Source organism: Dipodomys ordii, unplaced genomic scaffold, assembly GCF_000151885.1.
Source record: "Dipodomys ordii isolate 6190 unplaced genomic scaffold, Dord_2.0 Scaffold65, whole genome shotgun sequence".
Lineage (NCBI taxonomy): Eukaryota > Metazoa > Chordata > Mammalia > Rodentia > Heteromyidae > Dipodomys > Dipodomys ordii.
Window position 1 is genome coordinate 4,665,992 of NW_012267281.1, and position 18,666 is coordinate 4,684,657.

An 18,666-nucleotide genomic window follows, 5' to 3' on the forward strand; every position below is an offset into this window, starting at 1 on the left:
TGAGGTGATATCTCAATGTTGTTTTGATTTGCATTTCTTTTATGGCTAGGGATGTTGAACATTTCTTCATGTGTTTATTGGCCATCCTTCTTTCTTCTTCAGAGAAGTTTCTCTTTCAGTCTTTCGCCCACTTATTTATTGGGCAGTTGGGATAGGGAGAGGGGAGGCAGGGAAGGGATGTGAAGGGTAAACAAAGGAGGAGGCAGCAATGCTTGGTAAGAAATGTATGCATTATCCTGCCCATGTAATTGTAACTCCTCTGTACAGTATGTTCACAAATAAAATAAAATTAAATTAAAAAAAAAAGAAAATGAACTTTACAATTTCTTGGCAGGGAGAGGGAGGAGTTGGGGACGTGGGGAGGGAAGGGATGGTCGGGAAATAACAAAGAGAAGGTAACAATGTTTAATAGAAATGTACTCTTTACCTTACTCATGTAACTGTAACCTCCCTGTACAGCATTTTTACAATAAAAACAAAAAATTAAAAAAATGAAAGTTGTCCATTTCTAGATCATTTTTTATAAAAGGACAAATAAATATGATTTAGAATAAAATAGAAAAATCTATGGTTGTGCATTTCTAGACCATTTTATTAAAGTATATGTGACAAACTATCAGAAATTCTCTATACATGCAGGAAGTAGAAAGATGCCTGGGCTACAGCTATGTCTCTAAAGATCTACTTCCTGTCAAGGTTTAGGAGAATGCAGGGTGCTGACATAACCTCATGCCATAAACAAATATGCCAGCTGTCTGTTAGGAGCCATCATAAGTAAGTAATCATGGGTTCCTCCTTGAACAGTGACATAAAAAAGGCCTGAGTGCCAGTACCTGTTCTACCTTTGAAAACACTGGACTTAAAATTCTGCTGGAAGGTCGATACCAAACAAAAACTCCCTGCTGTCTACTTTGGGAACAGTTCAACATGCATCTCTTCAGTATAAATCAATGAGACAGAATATCTTTGCCAATGAACTATTAATAATTAACATTCACATTTCTTCACTGGTAGGTATATGTTGATGGCCCTAAGAAGGACCCTGGCAATAGACAGGTGTTTCACAAAGTGTTCAAAAATAAGAAATTGGTACTGAATTTATTATGACACTGTTTTCCTATTATAACTTTCAATCTGCCTCATCGCTCTCATATAAGCTACTTTTGATCAAAGGAAAGTTGAGCTAAGGATACATTTGCTTTTAGGTGATATGCCATTTAACCACTTCTTGGCTTTTCAGGCCATGGGATTGACTCTGAGTGATGGAGCTGTAAACCTGGATAGCAAATCATAAAATTATGTGCACTCTATACTGCCCAGCATATATCTGTGAAATTGAGAAGTAACAAAACCATAAAATATTCAGTGACAAAGCATGGAGACACTTATGTCAGGTCTTCTGATATTTATGCTATTTGTCTGCTCTTAAAAATGCAATTAAAGTTGAATACTTTTCATTCCAAGACAATATTCACCCTAATTAATTTTGAATATATCATTTTAATACATTTTCTTTAAAAGAAGGCACTCCTACTGGGCACCAGTGACTCATGCTTATGATCCTCACTACTCAGGAGGCTGATATCTGAGGATCGAGCTTTGAAGGCAACCCGAGGCAGGAAAGTCCACAAGACTCATCTCCAATTTACCATCAAAAGCCAGAAATGGAGCTATGGCAAGTGATAGAGCAATGAGGAAAAAAATTTAAAAGCTCAAGATAGCACTCAGGCCCTGAGTTCAAGCTTCAGGACGGGCATGAGCATGCACACACACACACACACACACACACACACACACACACACACACACACACCAAAAAGACTCTTAAAATGTAAACCTTGCATGTTAATCTATTTACCTAGCCAAAAAAGTATGCCCAAATATTTCTAGGATGACATTATAGATGGCATTTTAGAAGAAGTTAAAATTGTATATTAATGCATTAAGCAAATTGGATTTAATGATAGAACAATGATATATATGATGATTTGTCAAAATATTAATATAATATGAAACCATTAAAAACATATCAAGACTATATTTCAATTGAAATACATTATAAGACATCATGTAAGTGTAGCTAGTAAGATGTAAAGTAGTATTTGAAATGGAGTTCTCATTAGTTTAACTCAAGAGTAATAAGAAGAATATTATCTCTCAGTTAATTTCAATACTAACAGAAAAAGAAATGATCTCTTTAACATTTCCCTTTTTCAGATTGCATATAGTCTTTTAAACATACAAAGGAATACCAAATTCTGTCATAAACAATTGTTTCCTATTGCTGTTATTGTATATTGTTAAAATCCTTGTGGCCAAACCACTACTTTGTTATATGAAGTTCTCTAGATCAAAAGCCTAAACCATTTCATTGGCTTTCATTCCATTTCATTTCATTGGTTTTGGCAGGGCTGTTCTCTCTGGAGGATCTAGGGGTGAATTGATTTTCTTGCTTCCTCAAGCTGCTAAAAGTACCACCTGCCCTCCTTGGCTCCCTTCATTCTTCAAAATCACCAACAATAGGTTAAGGCCTTCTCAGATTGACTCACTCAGATTCTGATTCAACTGTCTCCTTTCCATGTGTAAGGACTCATGTGATGATTTTGTGTTCAGCCAAATAATCTAGCCTAATTACTGATTAGCAATTCCAATTCCTCTTTGCTAGAACATCCCTGATATGCATAGGTTCTAGTGAGTAGAATATTTCTGGGGTAGGGGGGTAAGGCATTATTTTGTCCATCATAGTCACTAATAAATTCCTTTGTCTTGTAATGCTGTACTTTTGTTATGATTTGGAAAATAAGTTACAGACCATCCTTCCTAAACCAAGAAGATGATTCATGACATAGTAAAACTTTCTTAAGACCTATACCAACCTGAATACAGTTGTACACACTAAAAAGGGTCTGTCTGCTCAGAAGAGTCCTTAGAAGTCTACAGTCTGACATCATGAGAACCAAGTTTAGCAGCCCATTATCCTTTCAGGTACAGTTGTGAGTTAAAATTGATCATTTGGTAGCTAGGCACCAGTGGCTCATGCCTGTAATCCTACCTACTCAGGAAGCTGAGATCTGAGGCTCATGGTCTAAAGCCAGCCTGGGCAGGAAAGACTATAAGACTTTTATCTCCAATGAACCACCAAGAAGCCAAATGTGGATTAGTGGTTCAAAAGATAGAGCTTTAGTTTTCAACAAAAAAAGTCAGGGACAGTGCTCAGGTCCTGAGTTCAGGCCCTAGCAACACATACACACACACACACACACACACACACACACACACAAGTGATCATTTGGCATAAGCTAAGTTAATCAGTTTTTAACCTAAAGAAAACTTTTTTCTTATTTGAGTTTTTACTTTTTTGTGTCTCTTATCTTTTTGGTCAGGGCCTCGTGAAAATTAAACTTTAGATGGGCTAAATTCTATGTTCTCCTCGATAAACTATCCAAAGTGGTAGACAAGACTAAAATTAAACTGCTGGCAGGGGCAAAAACATGTGCTGGGCACCACAGAGTGGATGTGATTGTGTGTACGTGTATGTGTGCATTAGAACTCATAAGAAACAGAGACTGATATGAACTTGTTCATTTTCTAGAGCATCCATCCCAAAGTCACTTTAACTATTGTCCTTCTTTGTTCATGAGCTCATAAATCATCGGTGTGTTTTAGGCTGTTTGAATTGGGATTCTGCCATTTCTATCCAAAAGTCTCTTAACTAGAATTGATGCTGTGTAATTTTGTTATAGGCTCGCCACTATAATTAGTGACAAGGGAATCAAAAACATAATCAAGAGAGCTAGACTTCCTTCTTCCTTTGGGTTGTGGAAACTAAAGAGTAATTCTTCATCTATCTCAAACTGGACTTGGTATTCAGTCAGACCTGGCACTGGAAGTCATCAGCTCCATAATAGGGACTCTAGGATCAGTAGGTGACATCAGCAATGGTCTCTTGAACATACTCCTAATTTAGAGTACATAGTACTGAACATCATTTCCTTGGAATAGCCCATTTATACCACAGCAACCAAATCGTTGGATTCACCCAGAAAGTTATAAGGAACATAGGCAGACGTGAAATAACACCAACCCAAATTATACCACTAAATTGGGTTGAAATGGACATAGGACAGATAAGTATCATGGAGCAGCTTGGGAATAAAGATGGGCATTGGAGAGACAAGGAGGAGGCATCTGAGGACAGGCGTGCTTCCTGGAGGACGTTTCCTAGCACTGGGCTTGAGTAGCCTTTGGACAACATGCAGTGGTTTTACTGCTTCCCTTAAGTAGGCTAATTGCTGCCCTGAGCATGCACATCACTCCTCACAGCGTTTCACCTGAAGGTATCTATAAAAGCCCAACCAAAACCAAGCTTACACAGCAGTCAGGGCTTCAACACTGCAGCCAATCAAGAGAAATGTCTGCATAGTGAGAAGGCCCTAGGGAGATCATTCTAATCAGTTGGTCACTTCTTTGATTAAATAATAGAAATTATGCTCAAATTAGGCTTTCTCAGAGCTATCCACAAAAATATCTTTCTTTCTTTAACAAGGAACAAAAAAAAACACCCTGAATGTATTTCTGAAACAGCACCTTTTCTGGCATCTTAGATAATGGATCAGCCCAATTAGCTCTTTATATGGGACAACAAAAACATTGTCTAGTGAGTGCATGGGCTATCAGTGGTAGAATGCCCCTCAAACTGTCCATCATTCAAGTCTTTTACTCCCTCATCTCTCCCTCTCTCTCCCTCTTTCTCTCCCTTTCTCCCTCCCTCCCCCCTCTCTCTTCCTCCCTCTTTCTGTCCTTCTTTCCCCTAACTTCTTTCCTACCTATCTATACAACACCACCATTGGGAAAGACCCCACATGACAATAAGTTTCGTCTAACTTTGAAGCACTCCCATAAGCCCCATTTGCTTCATGGGAAGTAGGTCAAAACCTACAGCATCCATCTTCCCGCTGAGGCAGGATGGGCCCACTGCGTGGCTGTTCACAATGGAGAGTCTTCATGGGCCCGCTGAGCAGCCTCAGCCTGGGAGCTATTAAGATTTTTGGTGCCTGGGCTGCATGGCAGACCCGTTCCATCAGGTAAGAGCTGAGCACTGACTGGCATTTAAAAAAATGCTTCTGCAAAGTCTAAGTGTCCTCAAGTGGTCTTTAAGGCAAGAGCTCACCTGACCTACATCTCTTCTAGAATACCTACATCAATTGCACCTGCAATTTGCACAAACCATTTTCTTTCCCTCTTCTGTCGGTCATGTTCCCTCAGTTCCTCAGTTTTCCTTCCCCACAACCCCATCCAATACTCAAACATGACTTTCCCAACAAGGCTTCCTAACCACTATGATAGATCATTTTATTTCATTATCTTTCTCATCTTCCATTTTTAGTGGTTTAATTTCTCTTCTCAAACATACTCGTTCTAGGACACTGGATGCCTAATTGATCTATCACCAGCAGCTTAGGAGGGCCACCACAAAATGGTAATCTAATAACTATACATTGATGGGATGGATGAACAAACAAATGAATCTCAATCTTGGTTTCTCTGGTACTTTCTTTGTTCTCGATGTCACTGATGGGTCATTTACCTGAACCCTTGAGACTGCTTACACCTGCATATTATGTTAAAGTGAACAGATTAAATTCATTTATGTTACCACAACTGTTCTCTAAAAGAAAATTGTAGAGGCAACAGCAGTTATTGTAACACCATTTTACACATAACTAAGAGCCCATAAAGCAAAAAGCGAAGTTTCCCAGGATTCCACAAGTACTACATAGTGGAGAACCTGGCTCTGTGAGAATGTCAGGCTGCCTGCTGGCCATCTCTCTCCATCCTTACTGCCCGGAGGCCCGTGTCCTCACAGCTGGAAATGGGCTGAATAGATAAGGCAATACTAGTGAGGGAAAGCTGAGTGATGGCAGCATGCTCCATTCTCTCTAAACATGAACTGATGCCAAAAGAAGTCTTCTCAAAGTCTAGGTGTCTCTGGGGAGCCACTTATGGCTAGCCTTTCCAAACAGGCTAGAGTGATGTCAGCATCTTCACTCTCTCTTCCTCTGATGAAGACCTGTAACGCTTCCCAAATCTTATTTACTAATAAGCATTACCTGACAATTGTAGTCCCTCTGGGTTTTTCTCTTTGCATAATAGAATTATCCAGAAGAATGTGTCTAGACTCAAGCATGAATGCTGCCACTTGGGTGCTGCAACTGCCTCTTTTAGAATTACAATAAACAACAGGCAAGAGTCGAAGTTCTGCAATTCTGTCTCTAGGCCACAACTAGAATTCCACAGTAACAAGACCACATGAACTGTCCAACAGAGCAATTCAATAAAGCAGTGTGATGTACCCTCCAGAAATGGTATACTCGGTATTTTCTTGCAGTTCGCATTCCTGGGCCCAACAGTTCATATCGTTGTAAAGAATTTTGTATCTGACCTCAAAATATTTCCTGATTCCTTCCTGGAACTATCTAAACTTGAAACATCTCACAACTATACTATGCCAGACCATTTGGTATCATTTACCAGCATCCACACATGGCATGAATATTTTGAAGAGAAAAGAGGCTAAATTTATTTAGAAACTGAATTAGAAAGCCAAAAAAGAATTCCTGCTTTTCCCCTCTATTCAAATTAAAGGCATCCCATGAGAAATAAATATTTATGGAGAAGCAAAATCTCATCCATCTTAATTGTTCTATTCCAATTGAAAGGATGCCATAATGAAAAATATATTGCTTGGTACTCAAAACAGAAACTGGGTGGCAACAGCGCTCAGCAGGATGTGTGAGCATCACATGATCATGTTTCCCCAGAGGAAGACTCGTCTCGCTGTCCCTCCAGTTAGCCACGCAGAACCAGACTCCAGATCGTCTGTGCCAGCATGAGTCAGAAGTGGCAGGCAGGGGTCCATGAGGACAGAGATACAACGTGGCCTCCAAATGAGTCAGAACAGAAGTCAAGTTCAAGGACTGCGGAGAGAGGTGAAAAGGGAAGAAGGCAGACAGATGACACATGAAGACAAGGTGAAAAGTATGGAGAAGGATTTTCTACCACTTCAGGCCTGTGGATTTTTAAGTTCTTCACCTGACAAGTGGCAGAAAGTATATTTATCTCATATTATCTAGAAGCATATGCCCCACCCCAACACTAATCTGACTGCTAAAACAGCTGTCATTTTAATACCATGCTGACATGAATAAGTTGAATAAACCAATTTTGGATATGTGCTTGTTTTCTCACTGCCAATGAACAAGCAAATGTGATTCGAAGTACAGGAAGGAGGAAGAAAGGAACAGGAGAGAATGAAAAGTGTCTATTCACTTCACAGAAAGGTTTAGCTCTTGGTAACTAGTTGCCTTTGGTATTTTAGCAACCCTGCAATGGATTGCATTAAGCAAGCTAACCCAGCGTTTCTATGACATTATTTGAATCCCCAAATGTTAATGGATGTCCTTACTAACAAGCTCACAAGACAATTCTGAGAAAGAAAGAACATGCTTTCTGACTCAAATCTATCATGACACCAAAAGGGCAGTGACAGGCAGAGGAGACAGATTCTCCCCTGGTCTGTCGCCTGCCACATCCTTATTCTTTCCCCACTATCAAATGTGAGTTTCTTTCCTGCTCTGAGGCCAAATTAATTCCTCAATTGTTTGTATACACACCTTCTCTCTACTGTTAGTTATCTTTGGAAACATAGCTTTAGCGTCATTCATTTAATAATGCGGTACTTGCACCCAGAGAGAACAAATAATAGTTTCCCTCTCTGACTCAAACTACTTAATCTTTTTCATCACATGGTATGTTAAGAGATAGCAGAAGGGTCAGCACAATTTTTCTGAATCAAGTTCTATAGTAAATATTTCAGGGTTTTTTTTTTTGGCTGGATACCCTGTGGCAACTGCTTAATTTTATGGCAAAAAAGTAACTATATTAAACAAATGTGTGTAGCTGTGTTCTAGTAAAACTTTACCGACAAAAACAATACAAACTGAATAGCTCAGAGCTCCTGACCTCAGGTCCAGCACTGAAATAAACGGTGGGGGTGAATAGTAAGTTTTCAAGGCGCAGATTTGACAAGCATCATGGTTTATGAAAATAGAATCAATATTGCCTAAGCCATATTGTGGTAAGCCATATTGTGATGATACAGAATGTTAAATTACATTTTGCAATGAGGGCACAGTGATTAGATTATTAATTTTTAATAACATCTTAAGTATCCAAGAAGAAGAACCATAAGGTTCTGACCAGCTGAGTAACCCAGAGCTTAAAGTGATGGCATTCTTCCTCGTTGATTATTTTTTATTAAAAAGAACATCTGCCTCAGCTATGATACTATGAACACTATGCCTGATAACCACAGAAAGCGTATGGCTGGTCATTTTATTGAATAAAATCAAATAAATAACTTCTAGAGACCACAGTACATCCCCCACTAAAATTCTAGTGTTTTAACAGAAATAAATATATAATGATAATAACAAAATTATCACCGTTGTCACACATTTCATTTTAAGCTTGCTTAAAGAAATCGGGATTGAGTTCCTGTCCAATTTTCTATTTTCATTTCAAATAGATTTTGACAATGTTTGTTGCAGTCTTTATGAGGAAGTTTTCTTAGCCAAAGAATTTCACTGGTTTTCAATTTACTACATAAAAATGATGCAGTATGTAATAAAAACTGCCTGTTCATTTGGATTGATTCTTATCTTTGATACAAAATATTCTATTGCCACAGATAAAGCATTTAAACAAGATTAATGATTACACTACACACAAAATAATACTCTGCCTTATTTGGTAGTGACAAAGTTTGAAGGACAGTGGATTAGAACACCTAAGTAATTAAAAGTAATGTGCTTATTATTTGAAATTTGAAAAAATTGATATTATCTAAAGATAAATAAATAAATTCACTTTCTAATTTTTGTTTGTTGTTTTGTTGAATATACATACAGCTAAAGAAAGGCACGATTTTAAAAAGCAAGGAAAAAAAGGGCACCAATAATTACCCACTAGAAAAAGGAATCCCTGAATTTAACATGGTTCTTCCATTTCTGTAGCAATTCCTTTAAAGGGAATAAAACACAATTGTTTTATCCTATGACTGAGAGATCTCTCAGTCATAGGATAAACCTATCGATCTATTTTACCTTCAAATAGATCAATAGTTCCGTGCACCACTATGCATTTAGCCATCTTTGTGAGAATACACTAAATATCAACAGAGAAGTTTAAGTGCAGCTTGAAGACATGAAGACAGAAGAAAGGATTCTGATAACATTTTCTTTAGTTTTGCCTGTATCCAAGTCTTTCTGTTCCAGCCACATCTTCAACAAAGCCATAAAAAATAATTATCTACCCGAGATTTTGTGATACAATTAAGATATTTCAATCAGCTTTTCCAAATGAAAAAAACAAAGAAGCAAATGATAACAGGATCTCCTCTTTGTAGGTGACATAGTTGAGGTCACTGCATGGTAACAGAGGGTGTACAAGCCAGAAGAGTGAACAGCATGAAATCCTCCCTCAGAGTACAAAATGATTTCTTATCATTTAATGGCTGCAAGATGACGACGTCCCCACTTTGGCTTCCAACCAAGAATCACCAGCCCATTTGTATTTCTTATCATTTGGTGGTCACAGAAAGTGCCCATGCACGCTCATTCTCCCTGGATTAAGGAACAGTAGAGACACAGATAAATTCAGCAGGGCCATTCTTTCCTCCCCTTTGGGGAGGGCCTATTTGAAAAGCCATCATTTAGTGTGTGACTACCAACTATCTCAGGGGTCTTGAGGATTTACAGACCTAGAGGATCACTGGGTCAGGACACTTGGATAGAGTAAGGGCTGAATTCAATTTGCTTTCTCTGGATGCTAGCAGAAGAACACTCCAGTCATGTGACCACCACCTGCTAGAGTTGACTTACAATAAGGCCGTTAATTAGGCCACAGAGGATTTAAAAATCATAATCAAAGTCACAACATGTGGTATAGGACTTAATTGAAAATGTCTGGAAAACTTCCAATGTTATAAAGTTCTCTCTGTGCCAAATAAATAACATCTCTGTAAACATGAATAAGGAAAGTCATGATTCAACGGTCCAAAACACGTAGAGTAAAAAATACATGGCTTATAAACGAAGCATCAGAGAAACCACTCTAATAAATAAAAGAAGAAAATTTGAAAATGTTTCTTGCCAGGAAAAGACAGAGATGAATTGTGTGTTCACCTGAAAAATCTGCAGATGGTGAGATTTTGGCATGCTATTATTCTTTCAAAGTATGTTCTTAGGTAAAGAAATTGAAAAAAATTACTTAATTCAAAAATTAAAACATGTTAAGTGAGGAAATCTTCAGGGCCAAGCACAAAGATAAATGAGATACAAAGACTAAAACTGGACACAGAAGGTAGCTACAGCAAACACAACTTTCTGAATAATACTTTCTACTGATTAAAAAAAACTTTGATGATTATTGAAGTCAATGGAAGGAATTCACTAAACAGAAAAAGCTAAAGCTCAGAGATCAAAATACACCGAGAATTGTTTACATTGTTACTACTGATGGTTGAAAAGGACCTCTCTAATGTTCCTGGCTAAAAGAATATAAATTGCTTGATTATTTTTATTCCAAAGTTTAATTGGTTTTTGTTCATTTATACCTCTGCATTTGATCTCTCAAAGAATTAATGCTCACTATGTGAAGATCATATGAGGCCATGCAGATTCCTAAGTTAAGATGTTTTATTAGCCAGGTGTGGGTGGCTCACAATTGTAATACTAGCTGCTCAGGAAGCTGAGATCCGAGGATCGTAGTTTGAAACCAGCCTGGGCAGGAAAGTCCATGAGACTCTTATCTCCAATAAACTACTCAGAAAAATCCAGAAGTGGTGCTGTGGCTCAAGTGGTAGAACACTGGCCTCAAGCACAAAGAGGCTCAGGGACAGCGCCCAAGCCCTGTGTTCATGCCCCAGGACTGGAAAAAAAAGAAAATAATTAGCTAAATTAGTTTGGGACAATCATATACTAGGTGCTGTTCAATCATATAATAGGATGTTATATATCTGCAATAATAATTTTCAGAATTATATATTTCAAGTTCATTAAAAAATATATGTATATATTACATATTGATTCATGAATTATCATGATAAAAGAACTACAAATTATCTAAAATCACAGTTCTGGAGTCAGAAACTCCATGTTAAGAATTTGTATTAAGATTTGCACCCCTGGAGCTTACTAAGATAAAAAAGTTTCAATTAATTTTTCTGCAAAAGTAATAATTAGATTTCTTCCTACATCATTGTGCTTTGGGAAAAATTCAAAGTGGATTTAATGTTCTTAGCATCTTACTTGTTGGATAACATGAATGTTGCTTTTAGAATAGCACAAACATTTGTAAAGTATACAAGTGTGCTCATATTCATTTTGATTTAGATATTGATATTAATAACATATGCATTTAATTAAAATCCTCAAGCATTTTTAAGGTTTATGCAAATATTTTACACTATCTTTAAGTAGTTGTGCAAAGTAGTTGCCAGTCATCAAAGCATTTTATCAATACAGTGTCTCTTGATGAAAGTCACCCCTTTGTTACTTTTTATTTTTTATATTATTTTATTGTCAAGGTGATGTACAGAGGGTTTACAGTTACATAAGTAAGGTAATAAGTACTTTTCTTGTCGAACTTTTTACCCCCTTCATCATTCTTGAAAGTCATCCCTTTCAATTTTCTTATCCCCTCCCCGAGCCTCCTCAGGAGTACATTTACCTTTGTTGTATTTTCTTGTTTCATTTAGTTGAACTGTATTTCAAGTAATCATTCTACTGCAATGCCCTCTAAATCTCAGACTCATATTACACACTCTTGGAGGATTAACATTGCTTTCTCCTAACTATTGTAATTTTAAGACCCAAGCTTGGGATCAGTGCTTTCTCTGTAGCACTGCAAATCCTCAGGCCAGAGGGAGAGAAAGGACATTAAACCCTTCCCTATCTCCCACAGCATCTGCTCAGAAATAATACACATCTTTTTCACTTGTCTTTCACTTCATTGAAGTGAGGGTCATATACAGGAAAATTTCAGAGATAAGAATAGTAAGTTTGAAGTCTAGAAGAGTTTAAAATTAATGTGTAGGTCCTCATAAGCCACTATGAATTTTTGAGCAGAGCCTTAGTTTGAGAATTGAGACAATGGTTCTCCCTTTGTCTTCTCAAGAGTAGAAAATAGGATGAATCAGATTATAACTACAATGACTATAGGAGCTAGATATATCTCCTATATGATACCTATAGACAACGAAGAAGAGAAATCAAGAGACTCTGGGGTTAATAAAGTATTTAAGAGATCCTGTGAGTTATTCTCTTACCTTCCAGACATAACATTCTACTTAGTCATCATCAGTAGTAGGAAGCAATCTAATTTAATTTCCAGCGGAGAAAAGGCCTTTACCTGGCCCTGAGGAACATCCTACCGGGAGAATTTTTCTCCCATCAGGGAGCCAATGAGGCCCTCAGATTTGAAAACTGACAGGGCCTGTAATTGGTTTCCTCACTCATATAACCACAGCTGTGGTGTTCATTCAAAAACTGCAAAACTAATCCTTTCAGAGCTTTCATATTGGATGTTTGCTTCAAAACATTCAGTGCCAAGCAGTCTATAGATGTTGCTTCACGGGAAAGCAAAGGTTTCTGACCACTGGTCTGAGCACCAGACTAGCTGTCATAAATCCTTAGTTTTCATTCTCAAAAAATGATTTTGTTATCCTTCCCAGGGAGATCATTTCACTCATGGATACCTCCATTTTTCTGCAAGGAAACTGGTGAAGCTTATTGCTTATCTGGACAGTACTTCTAGAGGCTTAAGTGAATTTAATGTTTAAATCATGTTTAAACATGTATTCAGCATCTTTCTGATAAAATACATTTTAAATATACTTTACTGCTTTCGCATGGTAACTAATGGATCCTAGAAAAAATAGGAAACTAGTATGTATTTAAAGAACAAACCCTTAAGATCAATGTATATAAGACCATACTAATTTTCTTGTACTTGTCTGATATATTTAAAAGTAGCCAGGCATGGTCATAGATGCTTGCGGTTCTAGCTACTCAGAAGTGAAGGTGAGAGGAATGTGGTCCAAGGCCCTCCCAGGAAAAAGTGAGCGGGAAACCTAATCTTAACATCAAACTAAGAGATATAGGACTGGAGTGAGAATGACCCAAGTGGTAGAGGGTTTGCAGTCCAAGGCCCCGAGTTTACTTTTAGCTTTAGCATCAATGCAAACTAGGAATACAAATGGTTTATCCTGTAACTTTTAAGTATGGGTGAATAACAGTAGTCTGAAGGAAACTAATTTTTTCTTAATTTAGAACTTCAAAAGCTTGACAGGTCTATCCAGCACCATCCAATCATATTACTAAAACAAATGGAACCATGGTTCCTTCTGAGTTTATTGGTGAAAGATGGAGCCAGTCAGAAGAACTTCTGACATTAAAAATACTTCTACCCACATCCTATATATAATCATATACTATCCTATATAAAAAAGATCTCTTAAATACTTTATTAACCCTGGGGTCTCTTGATTTCTACTTCTCATTATCTATAGGTATCAAATAGGATATATATCTAGCTCCTATCATTGTAGATATAATCTGATTCATCCTATTTTCCACTCTGGGGAAGACAAATAGAGAACCACCTTCTCCACTGTCAATCATTAGAAAAAAATATTGGGTTTAAAAATTCGTATGGTGCCAAGTACTGGAAGCTCATTCCTATAATCCTAGTTATTCAAGAGGCTGAGATCTGAGGACTGCAGTTCAAAGCCAGCCTGGGCAGGAAAGTCCATGAGACTCTTATCTCCAATTAGCCACCAGAAAACTGGAAGTGGTGCTGTGGCTCAAAGTGGTAGAGTACTAGATTTGAAAAAAAGAAGTTGAGGAACAGTACTCAGGCTCCAAGTTCAAGCTCCACAACCAACAAAAACAAAACTTAAAAAATTTAAGGGGCTGGGAAGGTGGCTCAGTGGTAGAGCGCTTGCCTTGCATGCCTGAGGCCCTGGATTCTATTCCTCAGCACCACATAAGCAAAAAGAAAAAAGCCGGAAGTGGCGCTGTGGCTCAAGTTGGTAGAGCGCTAGCTTTGAGCTGAAGAGCTGAGGGACAGTGCCCAGGCCTAGAGTTCAGGCCCCACAACCGGACCCAAAAAAAAAAAATTTAAAAAAATCCAATAGCATACAAGAACTCAGAGGTTTTGAGACGTTTTCTACATAAAGTGAATTTTAAATAATTTTAAAAGAGACAGTAAAGAGTGTTAATGACATGGAGGAAATGGAATTCTCAGACACTGCTGATAGAATGGACAATGTCAATACTTTAAAGAATGCCTTGCAATCGCTCAAAAAGTTAAAGTTTTCAGATGACTCATACTTTATGTACATGAGAAAGGAAAACCAATGCCCACACTAAAATTTTTTCATGAATGCTTGTCATTGTATTATTCTCAAAGAACAAATTGTAGAAAGTATAAAATTGGCCACATCATTACCTGATGAATGGATCGATAGCTATTTTATCCAGTAATTTAGCCATAAAACAAATGAAGTACTACTGCATGCCATAACCTTGTTCATCAACCTTGTAAACACAACACCAAGTGAAAAATGCCAGACAAAAGACTAAACATATTATAATTCCATCTATGTAACATCACCAGAATAGATATTAGTACAATCAAAAGGCTGGGAATGGTAGAATCAGCACTGATATTAGGTACAGGTTTCTTTCTTGGACTGATAAAAATGTCTAACGTTAGTAGTCATGGTTGCATAATTCTGTAACTATGTTGTTTTTTTAAACTGAGTTTTCAAACCCTTCCTAAGGCTATTTTGTACTTTGCAAAATAGATTGCAATTAAAAAGTGCAATTTTTAAAAAGATGATTGCAATAAATAAATTAACTTTCTGATCTAACATTCAAGTAACATTTTTCTTTCTTGCACAAAATTTGTAATAACTTCAATGGCTGTTTCCCCTGCGAGATATTTCATATTAACTTTCTGAGAGGTGAATTTATTTCTTATTTTGCTAAATCAAAAAGAATCCCTCAAGATGAATTTTTCCTTCTCCTGAAATTTGACCTGAACTGGTGGCAAAAGCACACCGGAGGTCACATGGTTTCTAAAATGACAAAGCTTATCCATGGCTGTCTATTTATGTGACCCTTTATCAAGAGCCAACACTATCTCCAAAATAATGGTATTAAGTTTCATAAATGTCAGTGGACAATTAGATGGCCTTATCCAGAAAGCTTTAAACAAATATGCCTTAAAAAATGTAACCCTGAGACCTGAACTGGAATTGAATAGACCTTAAAGCTAAAGTAGACTGGCAGAGAGGAAGTGGGGGAAGACAATCCTTCTGTACATGCTGGCATTCACAGAATGGGACTCCATGGAACATGCTGGCTGGCTTTTAAGTAAGGCACAAGAGACCCATGCAAATGAGACTCACCCCTTCCAGAACAAGGCAGCTCAGAGGTCCCCTGACACTTTCTGGAACTTTCCTCCGCAGAGAGTGGGCAGGATCGTGGATGCTCACACTTCTTCCCGTACCAGCCGGCTTTGCAGTCACATCTTCCACAGTTGCACTGCCCGTGACCTTCACCATGAAATGAGCAGGAGAGCATGCACATGAGGACCACGGAGTTGGAATTCGTTCATAATTTCTGTTCTAACTGGACCTGTGGGAACTGAATCTGACACACGCTATAAAACCTTAAGGCAAAGGCTAGCTTTCTCTCGCACTTGTCAGACACCCTTTTGTATGAATTAATCTTGAAAGGTAAGAAATACATCACCTTAAGATAAATATTTTACTGGGACTGTGTGCCTGAATCTATCAAATTCCAAATTCATGGTTTTCTGGACCCTAAAAGGAGCATTAGAAGGATTCGGCCATGAGAAATAGGAGACACATGAACAAACAAAAAAGCTCCTTTTCAAGCAGGATTTTTTTAACCTAATGAATCATTCAATGGATCTGTATCTGTGGAGGCCCCACAGCCATAGGAAAATTAGAAGCCACAAATGACAAGGAAAAAAAATCTGGCATTTGAAAGAGGTTGCTTTCATTCTTCCAGTTTAATTAAGTTATTTCCTACAGCTCAAAAATTATATTTTAAAGTGTTCAACCTGCTGCTTTCGTAGGCATGGACATCTTGTGAAAGAATCTGATTTCTTTTTTTTTCACCTGTGGGTATTGAGTGTTCCTAATATCATTTATTGAGGAGTCTATCCCTTATCCGTTGCATATTTTTGATGCTTTTGTTGAACATTAGTTGACCATTCAGAAACAAGTTAATTTCTGGACATTTTTCTGTTGGTCTGTGTGCAAGTTTTTATGCTAGAATGATATTCTTTTTACTTTAATAATTTTTTTATTTTGAAAATACCGTACAGAGGGTTTACATAAGCAAGGTAATGAGTACATTTCTTATCAAGCATTGTTGCCTCCTCCTTTGTTTTTCTCCTACCATCCTTTCCCCCCACCTCCACAACTTTGATAACTACAATTCTTTAAAATTATTGAAGCAGGTCATCATGATTCTACTGCATTTTGAAGATTACTTTTCTGTGAAAATGGCATGGAAATTTTGATAGGGGTTTCATTGGTTTCAGTGTACAGAACTGTCACTCCTTGGTTAATTTCTCCCCAAACATATTATTGTGTGTTTTCTTAATTTCTTTTATAGAAAACTTGTTGAAATATAATCTTATCTTCTGGTACCTCTACACTTTATTTCCATTTGCATTTAAGATATACTATAGGCTTAGCCAAGAGACACTTAGCCTAAAGCCAGTAACTTGTCTGGAGTTCACAATCCTTATCAACCAGCCTTGTATATAAGAAAGAAAAGAAGACATATATTAGAGTCCTGGACCCATACAAAGAGAGTTTGTAAAGAATTGTGAGGAGAAATGGTTTCATCAAGTTAAGAATCTATTTTTTTCAGACATTAGGCTCAGCTCATAGCTTCTGTTATCTACAGAGTAAAGCTGGTCAAATGACAACCTCTTTGAAGTTCAGTTTCTTCAGTTTATCCATTTATGTGGAGCACCTTATATACGTTAATGGACATGAAAAAATGAACTACTGTTATTTTTATACATTGGAGTCCATGCATGTAATCAAGAATGGTAATTTCAACTGAGCTATTTATTTACTTATTTATTTTGGTGGTAGTTGTGGGGCTTGATCTCAGGGTCTGGGCACTGTCTCTCAGCTCCTTTGCTCAGGACTAGCACCCTACCACTTTGAGCCACAGCTCTACTTCCAGTGGTTTGAGTAGTTCACTGGTGGTAATAGTCTCACAGGGACTTTTTTCCCCAGCTGGCTTTGAACCACCAGATCTCAGCCTCCTGATTAGCTCAGATTACAGGCGTAAGCCACCAGCACGCAGCCAACTAAGCATTTTAAAACTCATAATAAATATCTAGATCTGCATCGTTACAAATACAAAATAGAAAAGCAGATTTCTATCATTGCAGCAAAAATCTATATGAATTCTAAAGAAAATGAAATACCATGTTTTACAAGTATGCCAAGTACCATGGTAAGTGGTTAAAACCCATGCTATTTTTTTCCTGTGGTATCTGATCTAATGCATATCATGCAAATTAAAATTTTCTTTCATTAAAGACTGGCTCTTTATTATATCAACATTTCTTGAGATTCGTAGTTCTATCTTCTGAGTTTAAAGACATTGGTCAATACATCTGCAGAAGCTTTTCATCCTTCATTAACCTGGCTCATTATAGGGCAAATCACAAAATTACAGGTCAAAATAGAGTAACATATTAGAGATCATTTAGTGAACACTGTTTATCATACATTAAATTCAATTTAATGAATATTTATTTCAATTTCTCTTCTGGACTTACTAATCTCTCAATATCAATTAACTATACCGAAGATGGGGAGAATGAGTTATTCAGTAGGGATATAATTAAGATGAAGAAGAGTTTAGGAATGAAAAAATCTACTTAACATTAAAACCTTTCGACTACCCCAACTTATATCAGGGTCTTTCATAAAGGGCATAAGATATCTGTCTTTCACTTATATGTGCTGCTCCTCTGTCTCAGCCTGAGCTCAATTTAATTTGTCTTTCACATGGAGAGAACTAAAAGAAGAATATTTTTTCACATCGATCTAAAATATAACACTTCAATGCTAGTTTGTCAAATCTGTGTATATTTTCAGCCTGTGGGAATTAATTTCATTGCTTCTAACAAGTATTCCTTAAACTGTGTAGGCAGAAGATCAACAAAGTAGAGATGAAAGCTATAGAATATTGTTGTTTATCACTGATCTCAAACATCAGAAAAATTAAACATAAGAGAATTATTTCTAAAAGACCTATGTGCATGCACTAGTACATAAACATGCCCACACACACACACACACACACACACACACACACACACACACACACACACACACATGCACAGTACTAGAAGACCACATAATGAGTATAGTTGACATAATCTGCATGCTGTAAATGGTAATGCAGTCCAATCTACAGCACATGGACAAGAAAGGTTTCAGCGTGATCAGTCATCCAGTGGTCATGGTGAGAAGTC

General features: G+C 37.3%; 1 protein-coding gene across 2 annotated transcripts in view; it reads right to left on the bottom strand.

Annotated features, from left to right (window-relative positions):
* Itgbl1 (integrin, beta-like 1 (with EGF-like repeat domains)) overlaps window positions 1–18,666 on the bottom strand; it is a 170,042-nt gene that overhangs the window by 63,237 nt on the left and 88,139 nt on the right. For both annotated transcript variants that reach the window (XM_013022988.1, XM_013022987.1), the window contains one exon: window positions 15,536–15,682. In XM_013022988.1, coding sequence (XP_012878442.1) covers window positions 15,536–15,682 — 147 coding nt within the window. The remainder of the gene's footprint in view (window positions 1–15,535; window positions 15,683–18,666) is intronic.